This window comes from Lycorma delicatula, chromosome 3 (genome assembly GCF_047948215.1).
Source record: "Lycorma delicatula isolate Av1 chromosome 3, ASM4794821v1, whole genome shotgun sequence".
In the NCBI taxonomy this organism is placed as follows: Eukaryota; Metazoa; Arthropoda; class Insecta; order Hemiptera; family Fulgoridae; genus Lycorma; species Lycorma delicatula.
The window spans coordinates 106,797,949-106,817,541 of NC_134457.1; the positions used below are offsets into that span (position 1 = coordinate 106,797,949).

General features: G+C 29.4%; 2 protein-coding genes across 2 annotated transcripts; one reads left to right on the top strand and one right to left on the bottom strand.

Moving 5' to 3' along the window:
- The first annotated feature begins 4,764 nt into the window (after nt 1–4,764).
- LOC142321865 (uncharacterized) lies at nt 4,765–7,071 on the top strand. Its single transcript, XM_075360322.1, has 3 exons — nt 4,765–4,870; nt 5,620–5,798; nt 6,699–7,071. Exons 2-3 carry the CDS (start codon nt 5,620–5,622, stop codon nt 6,994–6,996), a joined length of 477 nt encoding a protein of 158 aa, XP_075216437.1. The 5' UTR covers nt 4,765–4,870; the 3' UTR covers nt 6,997–7,071.
- A 6,661-nt stretch (nt 7,072–13,732) lies between these two features.
- LOC142320958 (uncharacterized) lies at nt 13,733–18,987 on the bottom strand. Its single transcript, XM_075358945.1, has 3 exons — nt 18,902–18,987; nt 14,987–15,165; nt 13,733–14,105 (listed from the first exon to the last, which is right to left on the bottom strand). Exons 2-3 carry the CDS (start codon nt 15,163–15,165, stop codon nt 13,808–13,810), a joined length of 477 nt encoding a protein of 158 aa, XP_075215060.1. The 5' UTR covers nt 18,902–18,987; the 3' UTR covers nt 13,733–13,807.
- Between the last annotated feature and the right edge of the window lie 606 nt (nt 18,988–19,593).

Here is a 19,593-nt window from a genome sequence, read left to right on the forward strand (position 1 = left end):
GGTTATATATCGTGCTAAAATTTGAGCTCAATCGGTGCAGAACATTTTGAGTTTTTGATGCGTACTAAAACGAACTTAACATTTTTAAATGTAAAGATTTAAATAACATTTAATCTACTGAATCTTAGAAAGATTAATTTCAGTAAATATATATATACGCAGAAGCATACACACACAGACTTTCTTCTTGGTCGGTGCCTCTATTTGAGTGTTATACTTGGGAAGACAAAAAAAATTTTGCTTAGGATGATTAAAGTCTAGATAGACCGAAGAGCTCAGTACCAACGATCGTGAAATTTAAGCTTATATTGTACCTGAATTCCCTATTGAAGGGATCAGCAAAACAATGAGTAACACAAATGATTGTGCGGTGTCAACAAATGTAACTTCAGCGGTGTTAGCAAATTAAATTATTCGTATCGCTTTGATACAAATAATTTATCGTAATTAGAGCGGAATAAGTTTAACAAAAAATATATATATTATACATAAATCACATTTATTTATATATGCTATGGGAAAATCAAAGTTAATCACCATATCTTAGATATATTTTAATAATTAATTATTTGTTTAATTTTTTTAATTCACATTTTTATTACAAAGTATTATTTTAAACATCGTTTAATGAAGTATTATCATTACTGGTATATATAAAATATCTAAAGATCTTCACAAAAAACGTAAGTTATACAATTTATCGCATTTCATTGTACTTGATCATGATGTGTAACGATCACAATCAGATGATTTAATGACACTTATTTATAATATAATTATCATAAAATCAATTTTTTTTTATTTATTTGAATTACTATCTTGTATGTTATATATATTTATTATTATTATTATTACATCTATTATTATTGTTGTTATTATTACAGTTATTTATTTTATTTTATATATTTTTAGTGCAATTAATTGTATTTATAAGACATTTTTACGTTTGTTAGTCTCTCAGTATCCTTGTCGAACCACGAACACGGTGACAATATGTTGAATGTATTATCAAAGAATGAACGCTTGTTTGCTTCAATAAAAAAAAAAACTGCAACTACTTCGATAAAAAAGGTTTTTAAATTTTTATTGATGATTTCGTTGCTAGCGAACAAAAAAGTCTCTTTCGGCACGCCAGAAGGCGGAGGTAGATTTCATCGGTGCTAAGGAGAGGATAACAAAAATTGAATCTTAAAGTTAAGAAACACTTGAAATTTACTCAATACGACAATGGTTGCATGTGAAAAAATTTTACATGTTTAGCATACAACAAGCCCCATCATAAAAGTCCAGCAACATTTTTGTCATCCCTTACCGTAAGAGTTGGTCGTATCAAAAAAAGTTTTAGGTAATGTTTAGAGGAGTCTTTAAAACTCCATTTTCCACCACCCCCCCCCCCCTGTACCAAAGGTTGGTGATATCAAAAAACTTTACTTAGAGAGGTTTTATGCCTTTCTCTGAGGAATAGTAGGAACTTTAAACGAATTCGATATTTTACTTAATAAGAAGGTTATAGCGAAATTTTGTTTTTTCGAAAAAGCCACCCCATTTCCACCCTCATGATCTGATTTTGACCGTTAACAAATTCGACCGAGATTTTGGGCCGAGTTATTTTTAGGAAACAGTTTGAAAGTGATATATGATAGTCTGTATCGTAAAATAAAAACGAAAACAGCAAATTTACGAATTTATATGTTGACGTAATATACAGTAATTTAATACACTTAAAAATTGTCACAAGGTACTTGTTTAGGATAAAACGTAACATATATATATAAGTACACAGTTACTCAGATTAATAATCAACAAAGATTTTTTTTTTTTAATTACAGTAATCGCTACCAAGAAATGACGTCACTTGATAAGGTGTCTGTTATTTCCAAAGTTATTTCCAGTTTTTTCAAAAATAATTAAAACAAAATACAAAACCAAGAGTTTTAAAATGAGTAATCTATTAACACAGCCCTTCAAAAATTTTGGTACGTTGTCCTTCTCTTCTCAAGTTGGTAAGCGGACACAGCAATACAATAAAATCATTAAAACAAAAAAAATTCAAAAATTTTGAATTATAATTATTATAATTCATAATTATTAGAATTTACTGATGATTATTATTAGTTCAGTGGATCAACGGTTCTCAAACATTTATTGATATATTATAGTACAAAAGCGTTTCAACACGCATTTCGTTCTTTCTTAATTTGAGCAAATTATATTTTTATAGAAAAAATAAAAATACAAGCTATTCGACTCGCAAAAACTAACACGAAACACCGATTGTGAAACGTTTGATACATATAATCAAATATTTAAAAATCTTCACAAACATAACTTATGTCATACAATTTATTCCACATTTGATTATACTTAATCGTGATGATAATAATAATCGTAATAAACGTAATAATCGTAATGTCTATTAATACTTAACAATATTTTTTTCATAAAAAGTCAAACTTTTATATAATTTGTCAAATTATTAGCATCGATTTACCACTTGCTGTAGACAGTGTCGAGTTTATGAAAATTTACATTTAACCGGAGTAAAAAATGAGTTTAGTAAAAACGACATTAAGTAAAATATTTTCCTGTTTTATTCATTTATAAGATTCTGTTGAAATGTAATTTTTTTTTCAGAAAAAAATAATAGTAAAAATGTTTCTCAGTTTTTAATAGTGGAGTTGAGAAATATGTAGTATTGTAACAGGAGCAGATTAGAGTACCAGGGTAATGGGGCTTTTCCAATTAGGAAGAAAGAAATAGAAAAATTAACAAAGAAAAATCGAGAAGGAACTAAAAGGAATGTTTTCTTTGAATAATGAGTCCGATTAACAATTTGTTCTTTGTAATATAGATAACGGCACCTCCATCGATTGAAATAAAAGCTGTAGATCATAACACTAGCTTACTAAACAAATAATTTTAATCCCTTCAATGACCTAGATTGAAGTTTGCAAGGTGAAAAACAAATCGATTTTCAGTTGACAAAATAAAAGCATTTATAAAAAAATGTCAAATGATGAATAATAGTGTTTTGAATGAAAGCCTGCCTTTCCAAATTTGGAAAATTTTGTGACAATACATAAAACTGAAACGAAAGATAATCTAGGCATAATGTAAAACCCCACTCCTTAATGTGCGCTGAAATGTTTGAAGAATATTTTAAAGAAGACTATTCTGAATTCAACCCTTTCATACTAGTTTTTATTCCTGAAAAAATGGAATTTACTAAATTATATGAATTTTGGCTAATGTTTAAAAATTAATAGCCAATCCATCACTGTTCAGAAAAATATTGTCATTTTTAACTGCATTTCCTACCACACATCTTTGTTAAATTGGAATCTCTGCTATGGTGAGAGTAAAAACAGTTTCTCAATTAATTGAATCTTGGCTCATATTTGCGCATAAAATTAGGTTCAATCGAACAGACATTTCATTGCTTGTTTCAAGGACGGTGCATATAATATGAATATAATATTCAAGAATATTATAATCAGTAATGTAAGTAAATATAAAATGTAACATTTCTTTGTGAAATAAATGAATGATTTCTGTAACAAACTATTTTAAAAAACTTTATAAATAAAAACTTGTAAGATAATTTTTTTGTAATATAAATAATTATTGTCAAAGAGATTGAAAATTTTATTGCTGTACCATTCTGCGGTACAATTCTATCAATATCCTAATGACACATTATATATTCGATAGTTCAATGGTACGCTATTGAACTGTAATTCACATGAATACTACTTAAAAAAAGTTTGAGAACCACATTATTATTGCTTAGTTCTAGACAGTAAAAGGCCAATGGCAGTCAAATAAGAAACATACTAATTCCCTCGTGGTATAGAACCGCAAGGGAGATCAGTCAACTGCTAATTCAGCCCTAGATAAATATTAAAATATTTCTACGCAAAACGTTAAGAAAATTAATTGGAAGATTTTCGTAAATAAAACTTGCATGAATATCAAAATTAGGCATAAAAACGAATTGAAAGAGTTATTTATAAATAAGAATTATATTGTCGTAAATAAATATTATAGCTTTATATATATATTATAAATACAGTATTATGCCAGTATTTATTTATGAAAATATTATTAGTATGTGCTTTTTAGCTAATCAAAAATAAACACGTGAAATGAGGTTGAAGATCTACAATAAGAGAATAAAATGTACCTATTTGAAAAAATGTCAGTATCTGTGTCAGTTTCCTCTTTGACTATAGTTAGTATGCCACGCGTTTACTTTCATGTAAATTTACAAATGATTGGATTTCCATCGATACCTTAATCGAGTAAATGGTATTCGCTAATAATTTTGCGTCTCCAGAAATAATTAAATATTCTTAATTTTTATTAAGAAATGTAAAAACTCATTAACAAAAGTTACAATGTGCAATAACATTCAATCTAAGAAAATGTTTACCGATTCCCCCTCCTTCTTCAATTTTTAAAATCGTTTTTCAATTGGAAAGAAATATAAATTAAACAGAAATTCACCTGACGTAAAAATATAGAATGTGTAACCTAAAACAAATTTACGCCTAAGATAAACTCTCAGAAACAGTTTTCATCCAATTGTAGATAAGTAGGGTACTCAACGTGTGATTTAAATGAAATGTGAGATCATCACACATCAGTTGGTTGTTTCTTAGAATTTGTTTATTTCAATATAGAGATTTACGTAAAATAATACACTCATCTAATATAATTAAGTAATTACGTAATTTTATTTTTCCAAAGATTAAATTAAACATTTATAAACCGGACACTAATTAATTTAATTCACTTTACCACGGGAAACGAACGAGTAAGAAATAATTATTTCTCCAAACAGTTTTCCAGATCTTAAAAAGACATTACGGTAAGATAAATTGTTTTTCATGTGATAGTAGCTTATAAATTTCTACTAAGTTAAGAATTAAAAGTAATTATCATAATTTTATTTTTTTTATTGAACATTTCGTTGCTCATGAACTAAAAGATGAATTATCTTTATTTTCTTGCAATCAAAAATGAATGATAGTTTTAATTTACAATAAAAATTATATATATTTTATTTTTAATTTTAGATATGGGATTATTTTGCAAAGGATAAAAGACAATAGAGACAATAAAAGACAAAAACGTTCAGATCATTAAAGATATTTCTAATTAGTAATGGAAAAAAGGATAAACTATGAGTTAAAATTATAAATAAAAAAAAAATTATATTTTGTAATCGTTAGCTGTAAATAAAATTTGTGAAGCCAGTTGTTCGATGAAAGTAAAAATATAATTGCGACTTTTACTTGATTAGAAACAAAGGTTTAAGAAATAACTGAAATGATAATATTGATGTTTAAACAAAATTACTGTTATATGGCTGCAAATTTATTTTCGGCTGCCATAAGACTTCCATTCTTATGGCAGCCGAAGCTCAAACCGATTGAATTCTTACTGATTTTTGGTTTAGTTTAACTTTGTTAAATTCATTATAAATAAAACTGTTTTAAAATCGGTTGGACATATCTGTGTAAATAAAATGGAAAAGATAACCATAAAAAAAAAAAAAAAAATCTAATACACTTTAAGTATTGTATATGATATGTGTAATTGCAATTTTTATTTCAGATGGATTTCACCAAAGCGATGACAGCAAACATAATACTTTTAATCGGATTTGCGGTAATGATTCCTTTGGCATTCAGTGAATATAAATTTCATCCCAAATTCCATCACCAACTCAGAGGAAATGGAAGCATAAATGGTACACATGATCTTTTTATCGGAAATCTAACCGAAGGAGATGTGTAAGTACAGGTGTTATCAATTTAGAAATATTTTTAAATCCTATAATATAATTAAAAGTTAAGTATTCTTTTTAGATGTAATTAGAAATGCGTTTTAGACGCATGAGTCGTCTCATCAGTTAAACTAATAATTAAACATTTGAAAACAATTTTAAAAAAATTGTATATAACTTACTTTTCTAACAAAAATTTTTATTACAGACAAGTAATTCATCAGAAATATTCCACTAACATTTAAAAAGTTTGTTTTAATTGTTTTTTTAAGCAGTTACTACTACTCCTTCAATCTCTATGGAGGAGTTGTAATGTCCCTTCATTTCATTTGAACTTTCCTGGATTCATTCCGTATAAGGCATTGCATTTTTCAGGCTTTTCAATTTCATTATCATCCATCAGGAAATATTATTATGCATCAGACTATTGGTTTCTGTAGAAATAAATATTTTAACTAACATTATTTATTATATTAACTGATGGGGACGCATAAAATTAACTTTTCGTGTTGTATTAAGTTTCTTGTATAATTTTAAAGATAGATAATTACAAACATAAATAAATATGTATATAATCTGTCTGTGTGTGTGTGTGTGTGTGTGTGTGTGTGTGTGTGTATGTGTGTGTGTGTGTGTGTGTGTGTGTGTGTGTGTGTGTGTGTGTGTGTGTGTGTGTGTGTGTGTGTGTGTGTGTGTGTGTGTGTGTGTGTGTGTGTGTGTGTGTGTGTGTGTGTAAAATATACTGAATACAAATAAGAAATGTGAAAGACATCTATAACGCAAAAAAAAGAAAACAATGACTTTTAAAATGAAATATATTTTTTAGAAAAATTACTGTTTATGAACAATAACAATAATAGAATTACAACCATATTAGAATTAAATATTTTTAACTTGTGTTTTCTAGATTACTATACCATAGTGGAATTGCTGCAGCTGGAAAAGGGAATGAAAGTTTTACTTATGATTTCCAATATCCGGCATACGGTTACAACAATTTAACAATTAGTTATTTAAAGGTCATCGATTTATTAGGCGAAGGTAGAAATGGATATCCGTCTTTGAAGGAAGGAGGAGTTGGATACAACTACACCGTCATCAGTTTTAAGTCAAACAGCAGTTATGGACTCAATTTTAATTTAACAATCTACGGAAATGTTAACCAGTTTAATAGAACGGTTCATCAAATTATTACAAAACATTAACAACAAACAAGTGAAGTAAAAATGTATCGATAAATAAAAATAATTTCATGAATAAATTTTGATGATATATACAAACATGTTTTCATTTCACTTATATTATTTTCTTACTAGAAACTACTTAATCCCTTTTTCCCAGTCGAACTGTAATAACGTCCAGATTATCATATTGCCACAGTAAAGTCATATACTTCAATATAGATAGCACGTACAATACATGGTTCCCCAAAGAAGGGTATATAATTTTTTTGCATTTCATTCTAATAATTTTTTTTTTTTTAATTTATAAAACAACTAATGTTTTCTATTTAAAAGAATAAGTAAAATTTATACTTATTTTACTTATTAAATGAATAAGAAAATATATGCAACAATTAAAAAAAAAATTAAGTTACAAATTTATAAAATAAATATAAGATGTAGTATTTTGGCTTGGTTCGGGTGATTTTCTAGTAAATATCGTCCAAAAATGATAAGAAACATCATTAACTTATGAACAGCAGTTCATAATTGTTTATAATAATAAAAATGATCAAGTTGTTGATAATAAACTAATAATGTTAATCCAAGATGTTTTAAAAGCATATAACTTCCAACAAACATGTTTGTTTTCAAAGTTCCCCAAGAAAATTTGAACTCCCATTTCCATTAACATGAAAACGTTGTGTTCTCTGGGCACTTCTACGTTAAAGAGCTTGTGAATGATGATATTCATAGTTACTTTACTAGTTGACAGATAGGTAAGTTACAGATAATTTCTCTTATTACTTCCTTGTTTGAAGTAAAGAAAGTATTGTGATAGAAAAAAACGTTGATTTTCAGATTTCAACGAAAATATCGATTTTTGCAATCCTTGAATCCATTTTGACTAGTTTCGATGTGATATCTGTATGAAAATATGTACATAACTCAAAAAGGATTAAATGTAGGATGTTGAAATTTTAGATTTAGGACTGTTGTAACAGCTAGTTGAGCACCTCCCTCTTTGATTGTAAAATCCAGAAATATTTTGATTTTTTATTTTATATTTACTGCAGTAATAAGCCCTCATTGAGAGTTTTTAACGATATATCATAAGTGGTACTTATTTTCATTGGTTCCAGAGTTATAGACAAATGAAATTATAATTAATGAAATATTTGGATCTTACAAGCGGAGGCACTTGGTTAGAATCTAACTCAATCTACTTTTTTTTTAACTTTCTTTCTAATTTAAATATATTGATTTAATAATAATTATTAACATGTGATTGTAAAAAAAAATTACAATAAATAATTATATTTAAATAACAATAAAAAAAAGAATATCAGACGTTTTTAAAGAAATAAAATTTTATGTACTTTTCATTTAAAAAAAAATGTGTAAACGTAATTTAAACAGGGTCAATATTTACAAGGAATTCATGTGATGTACGCAGCAGATTTATTTGAAAAGTTAAGTAAATGTAAAAATCCATTTTATTTGATAAATATAAATTTTATATCCTCTAATATTAGGAATTGCTTTTATATTACAATTAAACTTACCATAAATTATTTAAATCAAGAAATATGCTAAATAAAAGTTTTTTTTTTACTTCATTGTAAAATAACCTTTAAACTTCATATTTAAATGTAGACAATATGAGCTATAAAATATCTGTTTTGTGCAATAAGCAAATCAATTTTATAGATATTAAAAAAAAATCTAACTTACTATTTTATTATTTAATCCTGAATGAGATATTACATTCTTCACTGTTCAGACAGTGATGACAATATATAATAAAATCTATCTTAATAAGGTATACTACCTAAGGTATAGATAGTTTTTTTTTTTGTCTTCAGTCATTTGACTGGTTTGATGCAGCTCTCCAAGATTCCCTATCTAGTGCTAGTCGTTTCATTTCAGTATACCCTCTACATCCCACATCCCCAACAATTTGTTTTACATACTCCAAACGTGGCCTGCCTACACAATTTTTCACTTCTACCTGTCCTTCCAATATTAAAGCGACTATTCCAGGATGCCTTAGTATGTGGCCTATAAGTCTGTCTCTTCTTTTAACTATATTTTTCCAAATGCTTCTTTCTTCATCTATTTGCCGCAATACCTCTTCATTTGTCACTTTATCCACCCATCTGATTTTTAATATTCTCCTATAGCACCACATTTCAAAAGCTTCTAATCTTTTCTTCTCAGATACTCCGATTGTCCAAGTTTCACTTCCATATAAAGCGACACTCCAAACATACACTTTCAGAAATCTTTTCCTGACATTTAAATTAATTTTTGATATAAACAAATTATATTTCTTGCTGAAGGCTCGTTTAGCTTGTGCTATTCGGCATTTTATATCGCTCCTGCTTCGTCCATCTTTAGTAATTTTACTTCCCAAATAACAAAATTCTTCTACCTCCATAATCTTTTCTCTTCCTATTTTCACATTCAGTGGTCCATCTTTGTTATTTCTACTACATTTCATTACTTTTGTTTTGTTCTTGTTTATTTTCATGCGATAGTTCTTGCGCAGGACTTCATCTATGCCGTTCATTGTTTCTTCTAAATCCTTTTTACTCTCGGCTAGAATTACTATATCATCAGCAAATCGTAGCATCTTTATCTTTTCACCTTGTACTGTTACTCCGAATCTAAATTGTTCTTTAGCATCATTAACTGCTAGTTCCATGTAAATATTAAAAATTAACGGATATAGGGAACATCCTTGTCGGACTCCCTTTCTTATTAGGGCTTCTTTCTTATGTTCTTCAATTGTTATTGTTGCTGTTTGGTTCCTGTACATGTTAGCAATTGTTCTTCTATCTCTGTATTTGAACCCTAATTTATTTTAAAATGCTGAACATTTTATTCCAGTCTACGTTATCGAAAGCCTTTTCTAGGTTTATAAACGCCAAGTATGTTGGTTTGTTTTTCTTTAATCTTCCTTCTACTATTAATTTGAGGCCTAAAATTGCTTCCCGAATTAACCCACTATATTTCCTTCCTTCTAACATTCCACGCTCCGACTCGTAGAATGTTATTTTTTAATTTTCTGGTGACCCCTTCTTTAGTAGTCCCCACCCGGAGATCCGAACGGGGGACTATTTTACCTCCGGAATATTTTACCAAGGAAGGCGACTCCATTATTGCTATGTGAAAATGCAGAGAGCAACATTTTCTTGGAAAAAAAGCAGCTGTAGTTTTCCATTGCTTTCAGCTGTGCAGTACTCAGAGAACTGAGTGATGTTGATACGGCCGTTTAAGTCATTGTCACTCACGCCCCTAACATTTACTGAAAGAGCTGCTGCCCTCTTTCAGGAATCATTCCTTAGTCTGGCTCTCAAACAGATACCTCTCCGATATGGTTGCACCTTCGGTCCAGCTACTCTGTATCCCTGGCACTCAAGCCCCCTCACCAACGGCAAGATCTCATGATTCATAGAGGAGGGCATAGATAGCAAGCACCTAATTGACTAAAATTAGTCATTTTAACCTCAAATTAAATGTTAATAAAAAAATTTACTACAGTTAACTTTTTTAAATAAATTAAGGGTCCAGCAGTTTCGAATCGAAACTGTTGAATAAAATAATTAGAAATGGATGCTAATTAGGTGAGATCCTAACTTATGTGAGAATTTCTTGTTTTTAACCATAAATGAATCACATAATTTGTTTTACCTCCACAAATTAATTCTTAAAATAAACTGAGAACTAACTTAAATAAAATGGCACCATTTAGAAGAACTTGAGTCACAATGCAATTGTTGAAATTTCATTTGAAGAGGAATTGCTGTTTTCTAAATATAAATCTGTTTAAAAGCAACTACTTGTGCCACAGCAACTTCATATTTTTAATAGACAGAGGTTTTGTTACATTAACATTATATAAAAAATGACATTATTGAGCAAGAGAGATCTTGATAGTTACATAAAGTGGTGCCTCTTTGTTCTGCACTATTAAGTAGTACCCCTTAAGTGGTGCACCCACCTTTTTTTTCTGTTTAGCCTCCGGGAATCACCGTCAGGTATTACTTCAAAGAATGAATGAGGATGGTATGTATGAGTGCAAGTAAAGTGTAGTCTTGTACAGTCTCAGATCGACCATTTCTGAGATGTGTGATTAATTGAAACCCAACAATCAAAGAACACTGGTATCAACGATCTAGTATTCAAATCCGTATAAAAGAAACTGCCTTTACTAGAATTTGAACGTTGGAATTCTCGACTTTGAAATCAGCTTATTTTCGAAGACCTGTTCACCACTAGACCAAACCAATGGGTTAACTGGTGCACCCCTTTCTTTCTTTCATTTTCCTGTTTAGCCTCCGGTAACTACCGTTTAGATAATTCTTCAGAGGATGAATGAGGATGATATGTATGAGTGTAAATGAAGTGTAGTCTTGTACATTCTCAGTTCAACCATTCCTGAGATGTGTGGTTAATTGAAACCCAACCACCAAAGAACACCGGTATCCACGATCTAGTATTCAAATCCGTGTAAAAATAACTGGCTTTACTAGGACTTGAACGCTGGATCTCTCGACTTTGAAATCAGCTGATTTGGGAAGACGCGTTCATCACTATACCAACCCGGTGGGTTAACTGGCGCACCCCTACCCACATATAAGTTAACAAACCTGTAACTTGTTTAAAAAATAAGGTTTTTAAAAAAAGAAGAGAACAGTGGCTTAACAGATAAAACAGCTTATTTTGGTATGAGTTTTATTATATGCATTTTTACATGCCTTTTGAAGGTGTTATAATTGGGATAATTACCTGGATCCTCAATTTAGTTTATTAATAAAATTCTATGTAGAAAGAAATGATCACAATTTATTAATAACTAGCTGTATCCACCACGCCTCGCTGTGGCACATTGTGGTTGCATGGATGAGAAATGAGAAACAAAACAAAGCATATGTTTCATAGAAGTTTAATTTTGCAATACTTGTTGATATACAATATTTTTTTTGTTTTTCCACTGTCTGCGTAGATATAAAGCCTATCTGGTTTGCCGACTCGGGAACACGCACATGCAAATGTCCATGTGAGAAGCAATCCGCATCTAAATCTAAACCACACAATTCTAAAGATTGACCTTGAGCTTTATTGATTGTGATTGCAAATGCCAATCGAATTGGGAATTGCAATCTTTTAAATTGAAATGATGTATCGGTTGGGATCATGAGTATTCGAGGAATGAGGACATCTTCACCTTTGAAGGGCCCCGTTAAAATCTTGCTTCCACTACGTTATTCATCAATTTCTTAACTGCAAGTCGCGTGCCGTTAAAGAGTTTTGACTGATTAATATTCCGCAACAGGATAATTGGCACATCTATTTTCAATTTTAATATGTGTGGTGGCAATCCTGGCAGATAAGTGATTTTAAAAATTCCGTTGGATAATTAACTACTTGCGGCAAGGATAGCTCGTTCACTGAGCCAATCGTGATTTCTATGATTAATTTGAACATTTGGAAATACTTTTTCGATTAGTTCTCCTTTCGATTTCAAAATTTATCAAGAAATGATGTTCGTCTAGACGTCTCATCGACTGCCAACTGTCCGTTTCCAATGACCTCCAATGAGCTGCAGAATTGATGATAGATCAATTCTGCAGCTCGGGTGGGTGCTGGCATTCCCAATTGACTAAGAACTTTATTTGCATTAGGTAAACACTTGTCTTCAATATTTATCAATACTTCGTTGTAAATGGCTTCTGTACATTCCGACAAAAGTGAATATTTAACCTAACAAAGGATGCTTTGGTCAGTATGTAGGGATATTATTTTATGTGTATTGGGTTATTTCGACCTTTTTTGCATAGTCCTAAGTCTATCTGGGCTATATGAAAGTTGGGTGTTTTAATTTTTTTACTGTAAGTCATCCTTCTTGGTGGCTTTTCTTTTTGTTTTGGTGTTTTTTTTGTTTTTTTTTTTAATAAAATACAGATGTTTAGCTATGATCTTAAATATAATTCAAAGAAATTTGTTACTTAATCTGTTGTGATATTGTTTACTTTGGCAACGTCCATACGGGCTCTTTGTGATTGGTCGTTGTGTTTGACAGCGGCTATCTTGCAGTGATCTGATTGGTTTTCCTTTGTTTACCTTTCCATCTGATATCATCATTCACAAGCTCTTTAACGTATAAGTGCCCAGAGAACACAACGTTTTCATATAAATGGAAATGAGAGTTTAAATTTTCTTGGGGAACTTAGAAAACAAACATATGTTTGTTGGAAGTTATATGCTTTTAAAACAACTTGGATTAACATTATTAGTTTATTATTAGAAATTTGATCATTATAATTATTATAAACAATTATGAACGGCTGTTCATAAGTTAAAGATGTTTATTATCATTTTTGGACGATATTTACTAGAAAATCACCCGAACCAAGCCAAAATACTACATCTTATATTTATTTTATAAATTTTTAACTTAATTTTTTTTTTCATTGTTGCATATATTTTCTTATTCATTTAATGAGTAAGAAAAGTATGAATTTACTCATTCTTTTAAATAGAAAATATTAATTGTTTAATACATTTTAAAAACGAAAAAACCTTTATTAGAATGAAATGCAAAGTATTAAATACCCTTCTTTAAGGAACCATGTATTATATGTGCTATCTATATTGAAGTATTTGACTTTACTGAGGCAATATGATAATCTGGACGTTTTTACAGTTCGACTGGGAAAAAGGAATTAAGTAATTTCTAGTAAGAAAATAACATAAGTGAAATGAAAACATGTTTGTATATATCATCAAAATTTATTCATGAAATTATTTTTATTTATCGATACATTTTTACTTCACTTGTTTGTTGTTAATGTTTTGTAATAATTTGATGAACCGTTCTATTAAACTGGTTAACATTTCCGTAGATTGTTAAATTAAAATTGAGTCCATAACTGCTGTTTGACTTAAAACTGATGACGGTGTAGTTGTATCCAACTCCTCCTTCCTTCAAAGACGGATATCCATTTCTACCTTCGCCTAATAAATCGATGACCTTTAAATAACTAATTGTTAAATTGTTGTAACCGTATGCCGGATATTGGAAATCATAAGTAAAACTTTCATTCCCTTTTCCAGCTGCAGCAATTCCACTATGGTATAGTAATCTAGAAAACACAAGTTAAAAATATTTAATTCTAATATGGTTTTAATTCTATTAGTGTTATTGTTCATAAACAGTAATTTTTCTATAAAATATATTTCATTTTAAAAGTCATTGTATTCTTTTTTTTGCGTTACAGATGTCTTTCTCGTTTCTTATTTGTATTCAGATTGTTTTACACACACACTCACACACACACACACACACACACACACACACACACACACACACACACACACACACACACACACACACACAAACACACACACACACACACACACACACACACACACACATACATACATACATACATACACACACACAAATTATATACATATTTATGTATGTTTGTAATTATCTATCTTTAAAATTATACAACAAACTTAATATAACATGAAAAGTTAATTTTATGCGTCCCCATCAGTTAATATAATAAATAATGCTAGTTAAAATATTTATTTATGCAGAAACCAACAGTCTGATGCATAATAATAGTTGCTGATGGATGATAATGAAATTTAAAAGCCTGAAAAATGCCATGCCTTATACGGAATGAATCCAGAAAAGTTCAAATGAAATGAAGAGACATTACAAATCCTCCATAGAGATTGAAGGAGTAGTAGTATCTGCTTAAAAAAGCAATTAAGACAAACTTTTTAAATGTTAGTGGTATATTTCTGATGAATGACTTGTCTGTAATAAAAATTTTTGTTAGAAAAGTAAGTTATATACAATTTTTTTTTAAATTGTTTTATTATTAGTTTAACTGATGAGACGACTCATGCGTCTAAAACGCATTTCTAATTACATCTAAAAAGAATACTTAACTTTTATTTATATTATAGGATTTAAAAATATTTCAAAGTTGATAACACCTGTACTTACACATCTCCTTCGGTTAAATTTCCGATAAAAAGATCATGTGTACCATTTATGCTTCCATTTCCTCTGAGTTGGTGATGGAATTTGGGATGAAATTTATATTCACCGAATGCCAAAGGAATCATTACCGCAAATCCGATTAAAAGTATTATGTTTGCTGTCATCGCTTTGGTGAACTCCATCTGAAATAAAAATTGCAATTACACATATCATATACAATGCTTAAAGTGTATTACATTTTTTTTTTTTTTTATGGATATCTTTTCCATTTTATTTACACAGATATATCCAACCGATTTTAAAACAGTTTTATTTATAATGAATTTAACAACGTTAAACTAAACCAAAAATCAGTAAGAATTCATTCGGTTTCAGCTTCGGCTGCCATAAGAATGGAAGTCTTAAGGAGAATAGTAAATTTGCAGCCAAATAACAGTGATTTTGTTTAAATTTCCATATTATCATTTCAATTATTTCTTAAACCTTTGTTTCTAATCAAGTAAAAGTCCAATTATATTTTTACTTTCATCGAACAACTGGCTTCACAAATTTTATTTACAGCTAACGATTACAAAATATTATTTTTTTGTTTATAAATTTTAACTCAAAGTTTATCCTTTTTTCCATTACTAATTAGAAATATCTTTAATGATCTGAACGTTTTTGTCTTTTATTGTCTCTATTGTCTTTTATCCTTTGCAAAATAATCCCATATCTAAAATTAAAAATATAAGCCTGTGATAAACTTCTGTATATAATGTATGATGGTTTAACTTAGAATACGATGTAAGTGGCCACTCGATAAATTTCTAGAAATTTATCTTGGAGCATCTTAACTTAGGGCTATTTTTTCAAATACGGCGTGAACATATCTATATATATTCTGGACAATAATTAAATTACAAAATTTACATTTAGTGTACGCTTATTGGTTTATATTTATTTAATATATGAGTTTTCTCAAGGTATTTAATATATGTTCTTGTTTAATCTCAAGTTCAATTAAATTTTTAATTTTTTAAAAAGTTTCATTATTTTTTTAAAAACGATTTAACGGATTGTGACCAATTATCGACGTATAGCTCATATTCTACGTTAACGTTTGGTAAAAAAATAAGACTGGTTAATTTTCTTAACAAATAAGAGCGTTTATCTCAACATATACGACGCATTAAGTGTACTTGTGTGCCGCCATCGTAGTGTCATTGACATTTTTAAAAACATTCTCTTTATTTTTCTCCATTTTTTATAAGTAAGTATGTTGCAGTTAACTGCGAGACTCACTTCTTTCCATTATTTTTGTCAGTTTGACAATTCTATTAATATATGTTTCTTTTGAATATTTTTTTTTTTTTTTAATTCTTTGCTGTGGTGTATAAGTTTCTTTCTTTAATTTAATTTTTGAATGAGAATTCATTTAAATAATTTAAAAAAATTTCACTTATTTTAAACACTCGTAATAAAGTTTAAAATAATTCATCAGAAAACAATTTTACATCCCGGATAAATTTCTAAAAATTTAGCTTGCAGCATCTGTATTTAGCGCTATTTTTTCATGTAAGGCGTGAACATATCTATCATATATTTTCGACGGTAAATAAAATACAAAATTTACATTCAGTGTACTAAAAATTGGTTGAAAAAAAATTTTGCAGGAGGTTCGGCTAATAAATTTTTCATATATATGAGTAGCATGGTAATGAAAAACAGATACTGGAATGAAATAAAAAATGAATAAAAGCTCAATACCTTAGCTAAAAATTGCAGTATTTATTTTTCCCTATAATCCCCATGTACTATTTTCCCAACGTGTGACAAGTTTTTGTCACTGAAAAATTCTGTGGTCTTTCTCGGAACATAGCGGCCACACCTTCTTTCATCTCATCGTCGGTGGTATCAGAGTATGTCATCCTGCGTGGGAGAGCCATCAGAGAGTTTGCACTGTACCCATCGTGCACAGATTATACGGTAACCCAATTGCTCTATAATATGGCCAACTCGTTCTTTAGATATGCCTAACTGAATAGCGATGCGTTGCCGGGTGATTCACCGGTCACTTTGAAGCGAATCGTCCACCACTTTCGATGTTTCTCGTCAGTCGAAGAAACTGGTCGTCCGCTGCAAGATGCGTCCTCAATTGTCACTTTACCAGCTTCACATTTGCGAAATTTCAACGCCCACCTATTTACAGTACCCTGTCAACAGTTTCACTACTGTAAACCGCTTTTAAACGATGAAAAATATTCGTAGGATTCAGATTTTCTGCTGTTAAAAATTCGACAAATTGGCCGTACTCGACTACATTTTAACTGCTACTGAAAACTAACCGAAAAATGATTTCAAATAGAGGGGGTATTTTAGCTACCATGTGCTGTCACGCTAAACTCGATAGTACCTTTTGTCTCCGTGTAGCACACTAGTGGACAAAGTTTTATCAGCCGTGCCTCGTATTTATCTATTATTAAAAAAAAAGATTTACGTAATATTCTGTTTTCTTTTATATTTATTTTATTCGTTTGATTTCAGTCATAAAAATCCTTTATCAGTTTATTTTTTTTAAAATACAGATACAAAAATATTACTGCAGAACGTATTAAATATTATTGAGGAACTCATGAAATACATTTTTTTGAAAACCCTTTGACTCACATAACACACATCCCCGACATCCGTAGAAACCCAAAAAAATAACAGTGAATAAAATATTTCATTAGAAATACTTTTTTTTCAGTAAAGACTGAAGAAGACTAAATTGACTGAATTTGGAAATTGAAAACTGCTTTTTTTGAAGATGACATCGGTTAATTTGGTTAATGATTTTGTTTATATTATTTTAGAGAGAGGTGCAAATGTTATTACGTGTTTAAAACAGGTGGTAAAACAATAACTAGTTGCAATTAAAGTATTATACCATTTCAGTCCTATACTTTAATAGTATTTTTTTAATTTCACACAAGTGAAGAGATTTTATTTACTGCAATTTTATTTACGAAAATCACTTAATAAAATTTCTTCTTATGTTTGTTGACAACTTTCCAAATAATAAATAATAATGATTATGTATATTACTGGAGCCAGACTATTATTTAAATGTAATAATAATTCAAGAGTTCTAAGTTTCAAATCCTAGTAAAGGCAGTCAGTTACTTTTATACGGATTTGAATACTAGATCGTCGATACCGTCGTTCTTTGGTGGTTGGGTTTCAATTAACCACACGTTTCAAGAATAGTTGACCTGAAACTGTAGAAGACTATATTTCATTTGTATTCATACATATCATCACACTTTTCGTCACACTTTTTTCAGTACTTATCAGTAATCATTTTCCTTCTGTGTAAAGAGCAAAGTAAAGTTTTAATTATGAGTAATAAAATTTACTGAAGTAAAAAAAAAGATTATAATAAAATTTATTATAATCTTTTTTTTACTTTTATTTATAGTCGCATCAGCATTGTAACTATACCGTTAAATGTGCAGTCTTGAACAAACTTAGGCCAACCATTCCCTAGACGTGTGATTAATTGAAACCCAACCGCCAAAGAACACCGGTATCCACGATCTAGTGTTCAAAAGTAAATGAAAGCACGTAAGCTTGCCTTACTCTTGTTAGAATTTGAACCTGAGAACTTTAACTTCGAAATCAGCTGATTTTTGACGACAAGTTTAACACTAGACCAACCCGGTGGGTTATTATAATTTTTACTTTCGTATATGTTATCAAATAAAATTATTTTGTTAAATTTATTTATTTTATCGCTAAAATAAAATTATAAATCATTTTGATTGAATAAATAAAGGTAATCAACCAACTTTTATTTCATATACAACTGGAATGATTAATAAAATAATAATAATTACTTTTAATTCTTAACTTCAGCAATTTTTAAGCTATCATATGAAAAATTATAATTTTTACCTTAATGTGTATTAAAAGTTCCGGAAAACTGTTTTGAGAAATAATTATTTCTTAGTCGTATGTTTGCCGTGGTAAAGTGAATTTAATTATTAATGCCCGGTTTATAAATGATTAATTTTATCTTTGGAAAATAAATTATTTACGTAATTACTTTAATTACATTAGATAAGACTATTATTTTACTTAAATTACAAGTACTTTAACTGAAATAAAAAATTTGAAGAAATAACCAACTTGCTCGTATGTTGTCTGTCTATATGATGATCTCATTCACAAAAAAAATCTTAAAGCGCGCGTAAAGTACCCTAATTATCTATAATTGAATAAAACATTCATGATATGTGAAAATATGTGAATTTTTTTTCGAAGTTTTAGGGGCATCGACTGCTGTGGTCATTAGCCCCTTTCTAAATCAAGAAGAAAAAGAAAAATCCTTTTACTTCCCTATTAATAGCACGAGCGACATAGTAGTAGACTAGTCTTGTCATAATAGATATCACCCAGAAATAGACTTGTCAGGGAGTAATAAAATCCCCAAAAGAAACACAACGTAACAAGGGTGTAAAGGGTCCTTGTTACTTAAAACCGTATAAAATTGGCACTTTAAAAACACTTAAAATACACTTAAGCTCTCAAACCATTTCTTACAAAATGTTATCGATCCTGTATAACTAAATTCACTATCAAACAAA

Coding starts and splice junctions, on each gene's coding strand:
- LOC142321865 (XM_075360322.1), top strand. CDS start 5,620: ATGGATTTCACCAAAGCGATGACAGCAAACATAATACTTTTAATCGGA. Junction 5,799..6,698: donor AATCTAACCGAAGGAGATGT/GTAAGTACAGGT, acceptor TGTGTTTTCTAG/ATTACTATACCATAGTGGAA.
- LOC142320958 (XM_075358945.1), bottom strand. CDS start 15,165: ATGGAGTTCACCAAAGCGATGACAGCAAACATAATACTTTTAATCGGA. Junction 14,106..14,986: donor AATTTAACCGAAGGAGATGT/GTAAGTACAGGT, acceptor TGTGTTTTCTAG/ATTACTATACCATAGTGGAA.